Source organism: Salmo salar, chromosome 02, assembly GCF_965601325.2.
Source record: "Salmo salar chromosome 02, fSalSal1, whole genome shotgun sequence".
Lineage (NCBI taxonomy): Eukaryota > Metazoa > Chordata > Actinopteri > Salmoniformes > Salmonidae > Salmo > Salmo salar.
In genome coordinates this window covers 72,152,590-72,168,256 of record NC_138292.1, presented here as the reverse complement: position 1 = coordinate 72,168,256, position 15,667 = coordinate 72,152,590, and the positions used below count along the sequence as shown (strand labels likewise).

Below are 15,667 nucleotides of genomic sequence, written 5' to 3'. Positions count from 1 at the left end.
TCTTTCCTCTGTTTAGCTAAATGGACATTCCCGGTCGGAATATTATCGCTTTTGTACGAGAAAAATGGCATAAAAATTTATTTTAAACAGCTGTCGACATGCTTCGAAGTACTGTAATGGAATATTTAGATTTTTTTTGTCACGAATTGCGCCATGCGCACGACCCTTCTTTACCATTCGGATAGTGTCTGGGACGCACGAACAAAACGCCGCTATTCGGATATAAGGATGGATTATTTTGGACCAAACCAACATTTGTTATTGAAGTAGCAGTCCTGGGAGTGCATTCTGACGAAGACAACAAAAGGTAATCAAACTTTTATAATAGTAAATCTGATATTGGTGAGTGCTAAACTTGCCGGGTGTCTAAATAGCTAGCCCGTGATGCCTGGGCTATGTACTTAGAATATTGCAAAATGTGCTTTCACCAAAAAGCTATTTTAAAATCGGACATATCGAGTGCATAGAGGAGTTCTGTATCTATAATTCTTAAAATAATTGTTATGCTTTTTGTGAACGTTTATCGTGAGTAATTTAGTAAATTGTTAGCAAATTCCCCGGAAGTTTGCGGGGGGTATGCTAGTTCTGAACGTCACATGCTAATGTAAAAAGCTGTTTTTTGATATAAATATGAACTTGATTGAACAAAACATGCATGTATTGTATAACATAATGTCCTAGGTGTGTCATCTGATGAAGATCATCAAAGGTTAGTGCTGCATTTAGCTGTCTTCTGGGTTTTTGTGACATTATATGCTAGCTTGAAAAATGGGTGTCTGATTATTTCTGGCTTGGTACTCTGCTGACATAATCTAATGTTTTGCTTTCGCTGTAAAGCCTTTTTGAAATCGGACAGTGTGGTTAGATAAAAGAGTCTTGTCTTTAAAATGCTGTGAAATAGTCATATGTTTGAAAAATTGAAGTTTTTGTATTTTTGAGGAATTGGTAATTCGCGCCACGCCTATCATTGGATATTGGAGCAGGTGTTCCGCTAGCGGAACGTCTAGATGTAAGAGGTTAGGCTCGTTGTCCTGTTGGAAGGTGAACCATTGCGCCAGTCAGGTCCTGAGCGCTCTGGAGCAGGTTTTCATCAAGAATTTCTCAGTACTTTGCTCCGTTCATCTTTCTCTCGATCCTAACTAGTCTCCCAGTCTCTGCTGCTGAAAAACATACCAACAGCATGATGCTGCCACCACCATGCTTCTCCGTAGGGATGGTGCCAGGTTTACTCCAGACGTGACGCTTGGCATTCAAGCCAAAAAGTTCAATCTTGGTTTCATCAGACCTGAGAATCTTGTTTCTCATGGTCTGAGAGTCTTTCGGTGCCTTTTTGGCAAACTCCAAACTGTTATGTGCCTTTTGCTGAGGGGTGGCTTCCGTCTGGAAACTCTATCATAAAGCCCTGATTGGTGGAGTCCTGCAGAGATGGTTGTACTTCTGAAAGGTTCTTCCATCTCCACAGAGGAACTCTGGAGCTCTGTCAGAGTGACCATCGGGTTCTTCAGCACCTCCCTGACCAAAGCCCTTCTCCCCAGATTGCTCAGTTTGGCCAGGCGACCAGTCTTGGTTGTTCCAAACTTATTCCATTTAAGAATGAGGGAAGCTACTGTGTTCTTGCGGACCTTCAATGCTGCAGAATTGTTTGGTACCTTTCTCCAGATCGGTGTCTCGACACAATCCTGTCTCGGAGCTCTACACACAATTCCTTCGACCTCATGGCTTGGTTTTTGCTCTGACATGCACGGTCAACTGTGGGACCTTATAGAAAGGTGTGGGCCTTTCCAAATCATGTCCAATCAATTGAATTTACCACAGGTGGACTCCAGTCAAGTTATAGAAACATCTCAAGGATGATCAATGGAAACAGGATACACCGGAGCTCAATTTCAAGTCTCACACCAAAGGGTCTGAATACTTATGTAAATTAGGTATTTGTTTTTTATATTTAATACATTTGACAAAATTTTAAAAAAAAACTGTTTTTGATTTGTCATTATGGTGCATTGTGTGTAGATTAATGAGGATTTGTATTTATTTAATCAATTTTAGAACAAGGCTGTAACGTAACAAAATGTGGAAAAAGTCAAGGGGTCTAAAGACTTTTCTGAATGCACTGTATATTATGTGCATCATTGTACAGTACTATATAACATAATAGAATAGTACAGTACTGTATAACATAATAGAACAGTACAGTACTGTATAACGTAATAGAATAGAATCAGAATAGAAGAAATCCCGAGAACGAACATCAACAATTAACAAAAAAATATTTAGAATGTTCTTAGCCTTCATATTTAATCTCGTAAGTTTTATTATAAGTGTATATATTTTAAAATAAGAATAATATATACATATACACACTACCGTTCAAAAAGTTTGGGGTCACTTAGAAATGTCCTTGTTTTTTAAAAGAAAAGCACATTTTTGGTCCATTAAAATAACATTAAATTGATCAGAAATACAGTGTAGACATTGTTAATGTTGTAAATGACTATTGTAGCTGGAAACGGCAGATTTTGTTATGGAATATCTACATCGGTGTACAGAGGCCCATTATCGCAACCATCACTCCTGTGTTCCAATGGCACGTTGTGTTAGCTAATCCAAGTTTAGGCTAATTGATCATTAGAAAACCGTTTTGCAATTAGTAGCGCAGCTGAAAACTGTTGTCCTGATTAAAGAAGCAATAAAACTGGCCTTTTTTAGACTAGTTGAGTATCTGGAGCATCAGCATTTGTGAGTTCTATTACAGGCTTAAAATGGCCAGAAACATGGGACATACTTCTGAAACTCGTCAGTCTATTCTTGTTCTGAGAAATGAAGGCTATTCCATGTGAGAAATTGCCAAGAAACTGAAGATCTCGTACAATGCTGTGTACTACTCCTTTCACAGAACAGTGCAAACTGGCTCTGACCAGAATAGAAATAGGAGTGGGAGGCCCCGGTGCACAACTGAGCAAGATGACAAATACAGCATTTTTTTATAAGACAAAACTGACCCTGGATCAGCAGTCCAACTAAGTTTGAATAGTCCTGTGTGGCTCAGTTGGTAGAGCATGCTGCATGGTTTCCATTCCCAATGGGGCCACCGGCATGAAAAATGTATTCACACATAATAATAAGTCGCTTTGGATGAAAGCATTTTCTAAATGGCATATCTTATGATACATTGTTATAACACTTAGTTTGGCTGTATAGGTCCAGATATACAGGGTTTCTGTCAAACTTGTTGTGTTCAGGTCTTCTTGGTTCTGGGTTTGTTGTGTTCAGGTCTTCTTGGTTCAGGGTTTGTTGACTGTACTGTAGAGAACAGAGGAGTCCTCCTCAGCTGCTTGTGCTGCCGTGGGTCTGAAGAGAGAGAAACAGAAATTAAACAGAATCTGCATCCCCAAAAAAACCTTCTTATACTCTTTACAGTGCATTACTTTGACCAAGGCCTACATGGTTCTGGTGAAAGGTAGTACACTAAATAAGGAATAGGGCTCCATTTGGAACACAGAACAGTTCCTCAAAACCAGCACTCTCTCATTATAGACATAGGAATTGTCTTGAGATTTCCATTGCTGGTTTTGTAGTTTAAGGAAATGCCATCACTAGTGGCCACTAGGGGTAAACTATTTCACTTATTAATGACATCATGGTCTTCTCGTCCAATAAGCAGCAGCATATGAATGAGCTGTAATCAAGAATTTAGCTTCTTTACAACCAAATCAAAAAAAAAAGTATATGTAAAAGATATGTTATAGAAGGGTCACAATATTTCTTTGCGATTTCATTTGTTTGTGAGAAACTCCAACCAGCGATTCACTTCCTCATCCTCGTTGTTCAGTAAGTGGGCTCCAAAAACACCCCAAAACATCCTTTAAGAAACAAAAAAAGCTCTAAGTAGTCTATATAGTGATGCATGTCTTTAGATGTTGTTCACATGAAATTGTGACATTCTGAACTTAATCCGCAACGTTATGTTCCATGTTGTTGAGACTCGAACGATGCCTCTCGTCCATTCTAGCAGCAGACTACACAGAGAATAGAACAGTTGGACGGGGAAACAGCACAAGTCACACAAAATGGAATATAACGTTGTGGATAACGTTTGGAATGACACAATTTCATGTGTACAACTGCAACATCTAAAGACCTGCATCACTATACTGAGGGCTTTCTGTTTCTAAAAGACAGTATTATGGTGTTTTTGGAGCAGTTCATCTTTTTTCAGAGCCTCCGTACTGCACAACGAGGATGAGGAAGTGAATTTCTGGATGGTGTAAGTTTCTCTAAAACAAGTGAAATCACAAAAAAGTTTTTCTGGACCTTTCTATAACATGGCATTTAGATACAAAATAGAAATTTGGTTGTAAAAAAGCATCTTTCTCCTTTAATGTGGTGTATTCACAACGTTCTAGAATTGACTCTGTTGCTGTAATGGCAGAATATGCTCACCGGTTAGCATAACTGGGGCAGTTGAATTTCACAGCATCGTACTGGACATCCTCGTCCTGTTTCTGGGGTTGATGCAGCTGGACAGTGGAGTACAGAGGCACTTCCTGGATTTTGAAGCGAGAGAAGTGGACGCTGGCGTAGTGAACGTCATCCTGGACGACGGTGGCTGCTGTCTGTGTTGCAGTAGGGGCCATGGCCATGCCTGAGATGTTGTCATACACTGGACTAGAGTCTCCCTGATGGGAAGAGGACAGACAACATGATGAGTAGAAATGTTCCACAAAGCGATACATATAATCTGATTGTAACAGACTCACCTGTACATTCTCTGATGTGTCTCTTGTTTCAGAGATGGATTTGGAGGACTTCTTCCTGGTTTGTACATTCATACATGTATTATTGAATGAATCAATGAACAAAATAAGTTAATAAAAAAGTGTTAGAGTGAAATAATCTTTAAAAGAATCACTCACCTGAACCACATGAGTCCAGAGAGACAGAGGATGAGAACCAGAACAACCACTATGATTCCTACAGCTGCATTCATAACTGAGGTCTGTTTCCCTATAATAAAATATGGATGATATGAGTACAATAGTACAATATTTGTTAACTGATCTAATCTCAAAGTATATATAATTCTAAAACAAAGTATGATAAGCCAAAGTAGAATTATTAATATCAGATTTAAATGTAATTTTGTATTGAAGTATTGAAGATGAAGGTTCACCTGGTAAACTGATCATCAGAGCTGTAGAGTTCATAGATCCTCTTCCATTCCAGGCCTCACAGTGGTAATGTCCATTGTCCTTAGACTTGAACTTACTTATGTTGTACATCTGTCCAAATCCATTTTGAAAAGTCTTATTTTGAAAGTACCAGGTGTATTTGTCCACAGGTGGGTTGGCATCACTGCTGCAGGTCAGAGTCACTGAACTGCCCTCCACTATTTCACCAGAGGGACTGACTGACACTGAGGTGTTCTTTGGGCCATCTGGTGAACAATATGTTACAACAGTGTTTTAAATAGTGTTTTACTTGTTATTGAAATATTAATTTAAATGTGATCCTCTGATCAAAAGATGGTTAGGTGTACTAACACTGAACGTCCACAGACACAGAAGAAGAGTTGAGATGTCCATATTTATTCTCAGCCCCACAGTAGTATTCTCCTCTGTCCTCAGAGCTGATGGTTGTGAAATTGTATGTCTTTTCAGATCCTGTCAGTGAAGCTCCATTCTTCTTGTACCAGGTGTATTTATCCACAGGTGGGTTGGCATCACTGCTGCAGGTCAGAGTCACTGAACTGCCCTCCACTATTTCACCAGAGGTACTTACTGACACTGAGGTGCTCTTTGGGTCATCTGGTAAAGGAGCATTTGTCAGAGGGGTAGGACAGTAGTATATTTACGACAGTAGTATATTTACAAATTATATGTCATGTCAAAATAAATGATCTGTTAATATCAGAGAACTATCTAAAACTCTAACTTACACAAAACGTTAATAAATACAAATTTGGAGATGTTATGCTTTAGGACTAATGCATTTAATTACAATTGTTTTGCAACCTTATCATTCAAACACTGAGCTGTACTTCACTCACATTTCACATCCATGTTTATGGTGCTAGACCTGTCTGTCCCCATCTCATTCTGGGCCTCACAGTAGTACTCTCCACTGTCAGATGACTGGATTTGATTGAAGACATGCTGTGGTCCTGTCATACTCTGATAGTCACCTCCATTCTTCTTGTACCACCAGGTGTAACTCTGCACAGGTGGGTTGGCATCACTGCTGCAGGTCAGAGTCACTGAACTGCCCTCCACTATTTCACCAGAGGGACTGACTGACACTGTGGTCTTTGGTTTATCTGATGTAAAAGACCAAACATTTTATCAAATTCATATTAACAATAGTAAAAATATATATTTTTGTTCTGTAATGATTGATAAAGTAAGACCTTTCTCTTTTGCCTGAATGCATGATACTTGCTGAGTAGAATACTGTATTATTGCACTGTACTCACACACTGCAGGAGAGCTGAGACCATTGTGGCCTTTTACAGCACAGTAGTAACTGTCTGCATCCTCACTGCTGATGGAGTACATGGGGGAGGAGTTATCTTGTACATTCTGTCCATTCTTGTACCAGATGTAGGTGGGGTTGGTGTAGGTGGGGTGTCGAGGCACAGATCTGGAGAAGGGTACCAAACAATTCTGCAGCATTGAAGGTCCGCAAGAACACAGTGGCTTCCCTCATTCTTAAATGGAATAAGTTTGGAACAACCAAGACTGGTCGGCTGGCCAAACTGAGCAATCCTGTCTCGGAGCTCAACACACAATTTCTTCAACCTCATGGCTTGGTTTTTGCTCTGAAATGCACGGTCAACTGTGGGAGCTTATAGACAGGTGTGGGCCTTTCCAAATCGTGTCAAATCAATTTAATTTACCACAGGTGGACTCCAGTCAAGTTGTAGAAACATCTCAAGGATGATCAATGGAAACAGGATACACCGGAGCTCAATTTCAAGTCTCACAGCAAAGGGTCTGAATACTTATGTAAATGAGGTATTTGTTTTTTATATTTAATACATTTGACAAAAACGTCTAAAAACCTGTTTTTGATTTGTCATTATGGTGCATTGTGTGTAGATTAATGAGGATTTTTATTTATTTAATGTAACAAAATGTGGAAAAAGTCAAGGGGTCTAAAGACTTTTCTGAATGCACTGTATATTATGTGTATCATTGTACAGTACTGTATAACGTAATAGAATAGAATCAGAATAGAATAAATCCCGAGAACGAACATCAACAAGTAACTAAAAAATATTTAGAATGTTCTTAGCCTTCATATATAATCTCGTAAGTTTTATTTTAAGTGTATATTTGTTTTTGAATGAAAAATGTAAACAAGAATAATATATGTACTTATATATACATATACACACTACCGTTCAAAAGTTTGGAGTCACTTAGAAATGTCCTTGTTTTTGAAAGAAAAGCACATTTTTTGTTCATTAAAATAACATCAAAATTGATCAGAAATACAGTGTAGACATTGCTAATGTTGTAAATGACTATTGTAGCTGGAAACGGCAGATTTTGTTATGGAATATCTACATTGGTGTTCAGAGGCCCATTATCGCAACCATCACTCCTGTGTTCCAATGGCACGTTGTGTTAACCAAGTTTAGGCTAATTGATCATTAGAAAACCCTTTTGCAATTAGTAGCACAGCTGAAAACTGTTGTTCTGATTAAAGAAGCAATAAAACTGGCCTTCTTTAGACTAGTTGAGTATCTGCAGCATCAGCATTTGTGAGTTCTATTACAGGCTTAAAATGGGCAGAAACAAAGGACATTCTTCTGAAACTCGTCAGTCTATTCTTTTTCTGAGAAATTAAGGCTATTCCATGCGAGAAATTGCCAAGAAACTGAAGATCTCGTACAATGCTGTGTCCTACTCCTTTCACAGAACAGTGCAAACTGGCTCAAACCAGAATAGAAAGAGGAGTGGGAGGCCCCGGTGCACAACTGAGCAAGATGACAAATACAGCATTGTTTATAAGACAAAACTGACCCTGGATCAGCAGTCCAACTAAGTTTGAATAGTCCTGTGTGGCTCAGTTGGTAGAGCATGCTGCATGGTTTCCATTCCCAATAGGGCCACCGGCATGAAAAATGTATTCACACATAATTATAAGTCGCTTTGGATGAAAGCATTTTCTAAATGCCATATCTTATGATACATTATTATAACACTTAGTTTGACTATACAGGTCCAGATATACAGGGTTTCTGTCAAACTTGTTGTGTTCAGGTCTTCTTGGTTCTGGGTTTGTTGTGTTCAGGTCTTCTTGGTTTGTTGTGTTCAGGTCTTCTTGGTTCTGGGTTTGTTGTGTTCAGGTCTTCTTGATTCTGGGTTTGTAATGTTCAGGTCTTCTTGCATATGGATTTGTTGTGTTCAGGTCTTCTTGGTTCTGGGTTTGTAATGTTCAGGTCTTCTTGGTTCTGGGTTTGTTGACTGTACTGTAGAGAACATAGGAGTCCTCGTCAGCTGTTTGTGCTGCCGTGGGTCTGAAGAGAGAGAAACAGAAATTAAACAGAATCTGCATCCCCAAAAAAACCTTCTTATACTCTTTACAGTGCATTACTTTGACCAAGGCCTACATGGTTCTGGTGAAAAGTAGTACACTAAATAAGGAATAGGGCTCCATTTGGAACACATGACAGTTAATCAAAACCAGCACTCTCTCATTATAGACAGGAATTGTCTTGAGATTTCCATTGCTGGTTTTGTAGTTTAAGGAAATGCCATCACTAGTGGCCACTAGGGGTAAACTATTTCACTTATTAATGACATCATGGTCTTCTCGTCCAATAAGCAGCAGCATATGAATGAGCTGTAATCAAGAATTTAGCTTCTTTACAACCAAATCTAAAAAAAAGGATATGTAAAAGATATGTTATAGAAGGGTCACAATATTTTTTGGCGATTTCATTCGTTTGTGAGAAACTCCAACCAGCGATTCACTTCCTCATCCTCGTTGTTCAGGAAGTGGGCTCCAAAAACACCCCAAAACATCCTATATGAAACAAAAAAAGCTCTAAGTAGTCTATATAGTGATGCATGTCTTTAGATGTTGTTCACATGAAATTGTGTCATTCTGAACTTAATCCACAACGTTATGTTCCATGTTGTTGAGACTTGAACGATGCCTCTCGTCCATTCTAGCAGCAGACTACACAGAGAATAGAACAGTTGGACGGGGAAACAGCACAAGTCACACAAAATGGAATATAACGTTGTGGATAAAGTTATGAATGACACAATTTCATGTGTACAACTGCAACATCTAAAGACCTGCATCACTATACTGAGAGCTTTCTGTTTCTAAAAGACAGTATTATGGTGTTTTTGGAGCAGTTCATCTTTTTTCAGAGCCTCCGTACTGCACAACGAGGATGAGGAAGTGAATTTGTGGTTGGGGCAAGATTCTCTAAAACAAGTGAAATCACAAAAAAAGGTGTCCGGACCTTTCTATAACATGGCATTTACATAAATAATCGACATTTGGTTGTAAAAAAGCCAACTTCTCCTTTAATGTGATGTATTCACAATGCTCTAGTATTGGCTCTATGTTATTTTAATGGCAGAATATGCTCATCGGTTGGCATAACTGGGGCGGTTGAATTTCACAGCATCGTACTGGACATCCTCGTCCTGTTTCTGGGGTTGATGCAGCTGGACGGTGGAGTATAGAGGCACTTCCTGGTTTTTGGAGCCAGAGAAGTGGACACTGGCATAGTGAACGTCATCCTGGTCGACGGTGGCTGCTGTCTGTGCTGCAGTAGGGGTCATGGCCATGATTCTTGAATGAATCAATGATCAAATTAAGTTAATAAAAAAGAGTTAGAGTGAAATAATCTTTAAAAGATCACTCACCTGAACCACATGAGTCCAGAGAGACAGAGGATGAGAACCAGAACAACCACTGTGATTCCTACAGCTGCAGTCATAACTGAGGTTTGTTTCCCTAATTTAAAATATGGATGATATGAGTACAATAGTACAATATTTGTTAACTGATCTAATCTCAATGTGTATATAATTATAAAACAAAGTATGATAAGCCAAAGTATAATTATTAATATTAGTTTGAAATGTAATTTTGTATTGAAATATATAAGATGGAACTTTACCGAGTACAATGATCATCAGAGCTGTAGAGTTCATAGATGCTATTGTATTCTCAGCCTCACAGTAATATTCTCCTCTGTCCTCAGAGCTGATGTTAGTGATGCTGTAACTCTGTCCTGATGCTTTTGGTGAGGCTACATTCTTCTTGTACCAGGTGTATTTGTCCACAGGTGGGTTGAGGGGGTTGAGGGGTTGAGGTCTTTGGTTTATCTGATGTAAAAGGCCAAACATTTTGTCAAAGTAATATTAACAGCGAGTAAAAAAAAAAGTTTTTTTCTGTAATGATTGATAAAGTAAGACCTTTCTATTTTGCTTGAATGCATGATACTTGCTGAGTAGAATACGGTACTATTGCACTGTACTCACACACTGCAGGAGATCTGAGTTCCTCATGGCCTTTTACAGCACAGTAGTAACTGTCTGCATCCTCACTGCTGATGGAGTACATGGGGGAGGAGTTATCTTGTACATTCTGTCCATTCTTGTACCGGATGTAGGTGGGGTTGTCAGTCAGAGTACAGGTGGTGCTACAGGTCAGTGTCTTCTGTCCCTCTGCAGCAGGAGTCACCTTCACCTGCAGACCTGAAACAATATGTATAAAACCACATACACCTCTGTGTTAACAGGATGGTTCATTTATTTGCTCCTGTAATTCAATATGATTTACAGTTGTATCATACAGTGTAGTATTACCTGTGACAGACAGAGTTGTTCCTGGGAAACTATGACCCCATTCAAAGTTGTTTGTTTTAAAAGTGAAGCGATACTCAGCTGAGTCCTCCTCTATCAGATCTGAGATTCTCAGAATGGAGGGACCTTCATATCTCCATGTCTCTTTGTCAGTGTACTTCACACGGCCTGCATACCCGGGTCTCTGGTTAGGTCTTCAGGGGTCGACTTAACACTTCTAAACCAGAATGTTGATGTGGTGGAATAATAACCAACATAAGTTCAGGATATGTCCACTGTTGACCCCTTTAAGACACAGATTCTCCTCTTGGTGTAATTCACTCTGTTGCAGTTCTGATCCTGAACACCTGAAACATAAAGAGGGCATCATTTACACAGTGGAATCGTGAGCTTCAGTAATCCAAAGTAGTTATACCATCCTGTCTTGTCAAAGTGTTGCACTTTTGCTAGATTACTGTGAGGGCTGTTTAGTAGACAGAAGAGTTATACTTGAACAGTTAAACTAGAATACTGAGGTGAATCCACACTCACACACTGCAGGAGAGTGGAGATCCTCATGGCCTTTTACAGCACAGGAGTAACTCTCTGTTTTAGGACTCAAGACAGAGTAGTGTTGGGAAGTGGACTGAGGAAGAGACTGTCCATTCTTGTACCAGATGTAGGTGGGGTTACCAGTCAGAGTACAGGTGGTGCTACAGGTCAGTGTCACTGGATTTTGCCGACTTGAAGTAGTCACCTTCACCTGCAGGTCTGGAGTAGATCACAACACTAAAACCCTGAATCACCTGTTGTCAAGTTTAATCACATGATGCAAGATATTCTCAAATGCATTTAATTCTTAAATCTATTTCATATATACAAATACAATTTATAGACCTAAATGGACAGTAGATATGAATTAAACAGATTAGCAGTATAAAGCATCTTACTGTACCTGTTACAGTCAGAGCAACTCCAGGATCACCAGCATATAGAATGTTACTGTACCTGTGACAGACAGAGAGACTCCAGGATCACCAGTATATAGAATGTTACTGTACCTGTGACAGACAGAGTGACTCCAGGATCACCGGTATATAGAATGTTACTGTACCTGTGACAGACAGAGTGACTCCAGGATCACCAGTATATAGAATGTTACTGTACGTGTGACAGACAGTGACTCCAGGATCACCAGTATATAGAATGTTACTGTACCTGTGACAGACAGAGTGACTCCAGGATCACCAGTATATAGAATGTTACTGTACCTGTTACAGACATAGTGACTCCAGGATCACCAGTATATAGAATGTTACTGTACCTGTGACAGACATAGTGACTCCAGGATCACCAGTATATAGAATGTTACTGTACCTGTGACAGACAGAGTGACTCCAGGATCACCAGTATATAGAATGTTACTGTACCTGTGACAGACAGAGTGACTCCAGGATCACCAGTATATAGAATGTTACTGTACCTGTGACAGACAGAGTGACTCCAGGATCACCAGTATATAGAATGTTACTGTACCTGTTACAGACAGAGTGACTCCAGGATTGCCATAATATCTCCCTCCAGTCTGATCTGTTATAAATCTGAACTTGTACGTAGCTGAGTCTCTCTCTCTCAGGTCTGTGATTGTCAGGTTGTGATCATTCTTCTTATCCCCATGATAGTCCAGACGACCTGCATTCTCTGGGTCCTGAACTAGATCTTCAGGTTCTACACCAGTCTCCATTTTAGTGAACCAGAAGGTTGATGTGACTTTATGACGTCTGGGATAGCTGAAAGAGCAGGTCAGCTTCACTGTTGACCCCTTCAAGATACAGATACTCTGAGTGGTGTAAGTCACACTCCAGCCATTCTGCCCCAGTACAACTGAACAGTCACAGAACACAAGGGTATTACATTAAGCCAATGCCAATTGGTTCACACTAACAGTATAGGCTTTGTCCATACTGTGTTGCCATAGTTGCTGAGTTGAGTGTGATTGGAAACCACATAAGCATCATTCAGTAAGGTAAGTGAGGTGTGAAAGATAACTATTGAAGTGAGGTGAAGAAGCCTAACAGAATACACCAGAATAATAAAACACAAATGTAATTTAAATATTTTACAAATGCCTGTAGATTGACAAACATATCAAGGTATGAATGAGACCATACCTGCTACAGACCAGAGAAATACCACCAACACACTTCCTGCTGTTCTCAAGGCCATTGTTGCATCTCCCACCCTGCAGTCTTAGAAACATAAACAACAACTCACTCTATAGCTGGTGAATAACTCCACCTGATACATTGAAGTACAAACTGTAAATGGGGTACAGGGCCTCATTACTGAAAATGAACCAGGCTCATATTGTGTTGTGTTGTATTGTTCTATATGGTTGTCTATGTGAATGCTGTCTGTCGGTAAGTCTATTGCACTATGTATGTAATGTGTGTGACGTGTTGCATGTCTGTCTACGTCTGTCTATTTTAACTGACATGATGTATGATGAAAAAATAATAAAATAACAAAATAATTTCCTAATGGATACAATAAAGTCATCATCATCAACAACAACCACATATTGAACAGATCTGTAGGTCTGTAAACACATATTTCTACATTGATTGTTCTGAAGCTGTTTTATTCTCAGAACCCCAAATATAGGAGAATAAATGTTCATCCTCTACGCTCCGTCAAGCTGTACAGCAGCCTAAAGACTGACCACCAGGTTCAATGATAGCTCCTATCCCCAAGCTGTGAGGCTAAACAGCAAGTGACTCAAACACACACACACACACACACACACACACACACACACACACACACACACACACACACACACACACACACACACACACACACACACACACACACACACACACACACACACACACACACACACACACACACACACACGCAAACAGTGCAGTGCTACACTGAGCAGGTATTCAAATGTTTGTCTGCATGTCTTTTTTACTCTGGTTAATCATCTCATCCATATTTAGATCAACACTCCTAGACTGAGACACTTTATGAATACTGACCCTGATGTAACAACCAAACACAGCTCAAAACATAACAAGAAGGAAAATGATACATTACCCTCAGGTATATGACTTATGACTAATAACAAATAACTAAAAACTATATTTCAAGATATTGTCAAGAGTACTTACAGAGTGAAGTGAAGGGGAGAGGTCTGTATAGTGAGTCAACTGACTGGTAGTGAGTGGGAACTGCTAGTAAGTGTCAGTTCTGTGCTTGATACATATTTATAGTAGTCAGAACACAAGTAGATGATACAGAACTGTCCTTTCTTCCTCTTTAAGACATTAACATGCATGACGACCAGAACAACGTCAGAAAAGGTAGATTGCCGTATTAGAGTGGGCCCTACATTTCTAAAATGGACAAAATGTCCCCATTTCCATTTTTATATAAATACAGAACCATGTTAACAATATGTTGACTATTCTATATGGAATGTTTATAATATCTTAGAATGTGTTTCCTTGTCCCTCTGAGTTCTACATGGAACAGGTCAAAGTTCCATTTACATTTGGTCAGTTCCATGATGTCATTCATTCTATTCTACAAACACATTCAATTTACACTCCTCATCAGCTGCATCAGAGTGGTACTGAAGGATCCAGTGTTCTAGACTACAGTTCTCCCTACTGGCGTCTCAACATTACTGCAGCCTCCAGTCCTGATGTCCTCATTCATTTGTGCAGTAATATGAATAGAATGAATGGATACTGTTTCATTCATTCCAGTTATTCCTCCTATATCTCTACTCACCAGCATCCTCTGTTGTACAGTACTGGTAGTAGCTTTATCTATTAGAAGCATCAATGAACATCACCACAGCCTGCTGTATTGACTGTGTAGTGTGTTGTAGTCTGCTGTCCATAAATAATGTCATATGGGTGGTCCTGGGAACCAAACCCATCACGTTGCAGGGGCCATGCTCTACCAACTGAGCTACAGAGGAACATATTCTGTATAGACTAATGTGCAAATATAGATTTCTGATATGATTCAGGAGGCCTGTCAGAGGAAAGACAGGAAAGTAGAACAGGAAAGTGACTGTGTTTATCTAAACCAACAAACCCACAACCCACCTTCACTGTGTTTCATGTTAATACTACTCCTAAACACAACCCACTGTCACTGTGTCTCATGTTAATACTACTCCTAAACACAACCCACCATTACTGTGTCTCATGTTAATACTACTCCTAAACACAACCCACTGTCACTGTGTCTCATGTTAATACTACTCCTAAACACAACCCACTGTCACTGTGTCTCATGTTAATACTACTCCTAAACACAACCCACCATCACTGTGTCTCATATTAATACTACTCCTAAACACAACCCACTGTCACTGTGTCTCACCTTAATACTACTCCTAAACACAACCCACCGTCACTGTGTCTCATGTTAATACTACTCCTAAACACAACCCACCATCACTGTGCTCATGTTAATACTACTCCTCCAAACACCGGATGCCACCGTCACTGTGTCTCATGTTAATACTACTCCTAAACACAACCCACCATCACTGTGTCTCATGTTGGAGATACTACTCCTAAACACAACCCACCATCACTGTGTCTCATGTTAATACTACTCCTAAACACAACCCACCATCACTGTGTCTCATGTTAATTCTACTCCTAAACACAATCCACTGTCACTGTGTCTCATGTTAATTCTACTCCTAAAGCTCTTATGAAGTATCCACTCAATCACTCTTACTCCTACTTTCACTCTTACAAAAAGTCTCCCCAACAATATATCGCTCTCAGAGGCCTCAAAATAGCATGCACAAGGCTTAT

General features: G+C 39.6%; 1 protein-coding gene across 1 annotated transcript; it reads right to left on the bottom strand.

Moving 5' to 3' along the window:
* Window positions 1-2,451: 2,451 nt before the first annotated feature.
* On the bottom strand, window positions 2,452-9,815 carry LOC106593527 (B-cell receptor CD22-like). Its single transcript, XM_082969423.1, has 9 exons — window positions 9,658-9,815; window positions 6,473-6,639; window positions 6,050-6,316; window positions 5,544-5,807; window positions 5,174-5,437; window positions 4,917-5,007; window positions 4,761-4,815; window positions 4,444-4,679; window positions 2,452-3,351 (listed from the first exon to the last, which is right to left on the bottom strand). The coding sequence occupies exons 1-9, from the start codon at window positions 9,813-9,815 to the stop codon at window positions 3,285-3,287; spliced, it is 1,569 nt and encodes a 522-aa protein (XP_082825549.1). The 3' UTR covers window positions 2,452-3,284.
* Window positions 9,816-15,667: the final 5,852 nt, after the last annotated feature.